Raw genomic sequence first — 3,010 nt, 5'->3', positions numbered from 1 at the left:
TTTGAAAATTCGTTTAATGGTCGTCCAAGGCCCATTTATTTTAACATCACATTATCTGTATAGTTCATAACTCATTTACGTGATTCAGTTCTTTAAATAATTCATTATCAAGAATTAACAGGAACCAGTGATGATCATTAGCCTAGAATCACAGACAAACAGACGTAACACTTAGAACAAATCTTGATCAAAATCATAGTCACGAAGACATGTACGCCCAATGCTAAAATCAGTGTGTTTGGCCGACGGGCCAACAGATGGAGGTAGTGTGTAAACGTCAAACACGAGCAAAAACGATGCGAGCGCTGTGGGTGGCGGATTGGCCACCTACCATGTTTTTGAATCGACCGTTAAAAAGGTGATCGATGGGCAATGATCAGAGTGTGACGTCTGTTTGTCTGTGCTAGAATGGTAAAAAAGTATTAAATACAGAAAATAAGCAATAGGTACCTATTTTTTTTAGATTTTCGGTTACTGAAGAATACAATTGTTGATGTTGCTATGCATCAACATGACCAATTTTCAACATCGCAAAGTTTGCTTCAATAAAACCATAAAAATATTATAGTATAGGCAAGAATTGTCAAAGAGGGGTGATTCAAAGTTTATAGCAAGCTAGCGTAAAAAGCTGGATACTTGCAAAACCTGAAAATTTCTCCTAATGCTTCCAAAACTCAACTAATAATATTCACACATCAACCAAAAGCTCTTTATTTGAAACCATAAAGATCCCAATGGGCCCTTTCACAAAGTATCATAAACAGTCTGCAACAATTTCGGCCAGTTTTCCTTTCGGTTGGTTTCCTGTGGTAATATTAACCCACATTTTCCCTTTATTTTTTCAACAGTGTTAAAGCACGCAGCCAACATCGTTTGACAGCTGTGACATTTCGTGTTGCGCGCGTGTGTTTGTGCAATCGAGTCCGCTCCGCATTGAGCTCTCGCCAAGCGGTGTCACGAACACATGCGCAAATTTGCTGGTTGAAAATACTGCCGTTTGATTTTGCTGGGAACAGCTGATCTTTGTTTATATTTTCCACCAGCACTCTTTAAGTAGTGTTGGTGACATGTAACGTGTATGTACACGAGCGCAGAAACCACTATAACAGCATCCAAAAGTCCAAAACAAAAATGTACACACATTCAAGTCAGTCTGTAGATTTTTCATTCTCGATTTACGTATAAGATTCGCGCGGCTTGCATCGACGGTTCTTATTTTCTTTTCAAATTATCGGTGGTTTCCAGCTCGGATAATCCTGTCCGAAAACGGTTCCGTTAAATGTATCGCGCGCGTGTGATATTTAGTTATCTAGAATGAAAGTCACCGTAAAAAGTAAGTAGATGTTCCGGGCTAAAAATAGCGCTTTTTGTGTGGTGAGGTCTTTTCCTGGCGTTGTTTTGATTGCTTCTTTTTGGTGGATTTAGCTGAAAACGGCGTTGGGGTTTGGGGTAGGTTGTTTTCCTCGTTTTTCTACCCCGTAATGTGTTGTGGGGTGGTGACGGAAAAATGGTCGGATTGTTCCGCATAGGAAAAAGGAGTTGATTGACTTTTGGTGGACACGGTCATGGGCAAAAAGGGGGAGAGAGCGAGATGGAAAGAACGTGGTTGCAGGGCTGATAGCGGGTCAGTATTTAATGACTTACGACAATAGAAATATTAGTAGGTTAAGAGGATTATAAAACGAAGCCGAACTTTGAATATTCAAGAGCACAAGACTGGAGAATCTGTCAACAGCTCGCGTTGAAAATCAATCAAATTGCTTGCTTGCTAGTGGTGACCAATGGGATAAATTATCAACGCGGAGCGCTGTTCGGTTCTCAAGTCTTGTGCTCTTGAAAATTTGAGGTGTGGCTTCGTTTTATAATCACCTTAATGCTTCTACTCTTACGACCCAGTCACTAAGAAGTCACTTATTCTGGTTTACTGATGGAGGAAAGCAAGCTGATTGGACGATAGCAAGAAGCTTCGGCAGGATTTTTGTCCGGTTTTAAAATTGGTACACCCTTGACATTTTTCTCATTTGTTTGGAAAATATGCCAACTGAAAACTTTTGTTCAACAAACTATTAATAAAAATTGGATAAAAATCACTGAAGTTACTATTATTATGGCCCGCTACCAGTCCTGTGGCTGTATCGATTTTTGCTTCATTTGCTGTCAACAACTTTTCGGGAAGTTCCGTTCATCGTTGTCCACCGCACTGTTAGGCAGATCGGGAGCGACCAGGAAATTCGTGGGTAATTAATGGCTATTTTGCAGATAGATTTAACTTATGAATTAAATGTTTAAGGTCTAATATCGTCCTTCTCGTTCTCATTCATTCAGGTTGGATGGGAGTCGCCGTCTGGAAATGGCTGGCCAACGATGACAACTGCGGTATCTGTCGGATGGCCTTCGAGGGCTGCTGTCCGGATTGCTCGCTGCCCGGTGACGATTGTCCACTAGTGTGGGGCTCGTGTTCGCACTGTTTCCACATGCACTGCATCGTAAAGTGGCTCAACTCGCAGGCCAACCAGCAGTGCCCAATGTGTCGCCAGACGTGGAAATTCAACGACAAGTAAACCGGGAAAGGGGGACTACGGAAGGTGCAGGAGCAAGCAGCAGACCAATCCCGATTTGAAAGAAGTGAGACAGAAAAGCGGTGCAGTGTTCTCAGTGTCGGACAGTATTGTAACAGTATGTAATAGCAGAAGTAAACTTGATTGTTGAACCAGAACTCCGGAGTGATCGAAAAAGTGTTGAAAGCGGCGATTAGTTACGTTGACCGTGGGAGGACCAACTTAAGCTGGGATTGGTCACCAGCCACTAGTTTAGTGCATTGAGTGAGTGGAAAGTGATTGTTGAGTGCTGTGCTAGTTCGATTCGAAGTCGGGTAGAGCTGGGAATTGTGCTACTATTTTGGTGGTGTTAAAAAAATAAAGGATTACTGGAGAACTTGACTGGACTAGCCTTTGGGAAGTACTCGATTCAAGGTAAGATTCACATGAGCGATGTATTGAAAACTCGATAC

At 42.0% G+C, this 3,010-nt stretch overlaps 1 protein-coding gene across 1 annotated transcript; it reads left to right on the top strand.

Annotated features, from left to right (window-relative positions):
- Positions 1-1,115: 1,115 nt before the first annotated feature.
- Positions 1,116-2,796, top strand: LOC5568943 (anaphase-promoting complex subunit 11). The gene is made up of 2 exons (XM_001658215.2): positions 1,116-1,333; positions 2,326-2,796. The coding sequence occupies exons 1-2, from the start codon at positions 1,315-1,317 to the stop codon at positions 2,559-2,561; spliced, it is 255 nt and encodes an 84-aa protein (XP_001658265.1). The 5' UTR covers positions 1,116-1,314; the 3' UTR covers positions 2,562-2,796.
- Positions 2,797-3,010: the final 214 nt, after the last annotated feature.

Source organism: Aedes aegypti, chromosome 2 (genome assembly GCF_002204515.2).
Source record: "Aedes aegypti strain LVP_AGWG chromosome 2, AaegL5.0 Primary Assembly, whole genome shotgun sequence".
Classification (NCBI taxonomy): Eukaryota; Metazoa; Arthropoda; class Insecta; order Diptera; family Culicidae; genus Aedes; species Aedes aegypti.
The sequence above is the reverse complement of the archived record's forward strand: the minus strand, read 5'-3'. Positions and strand labels throughout refer to the sequence as shown.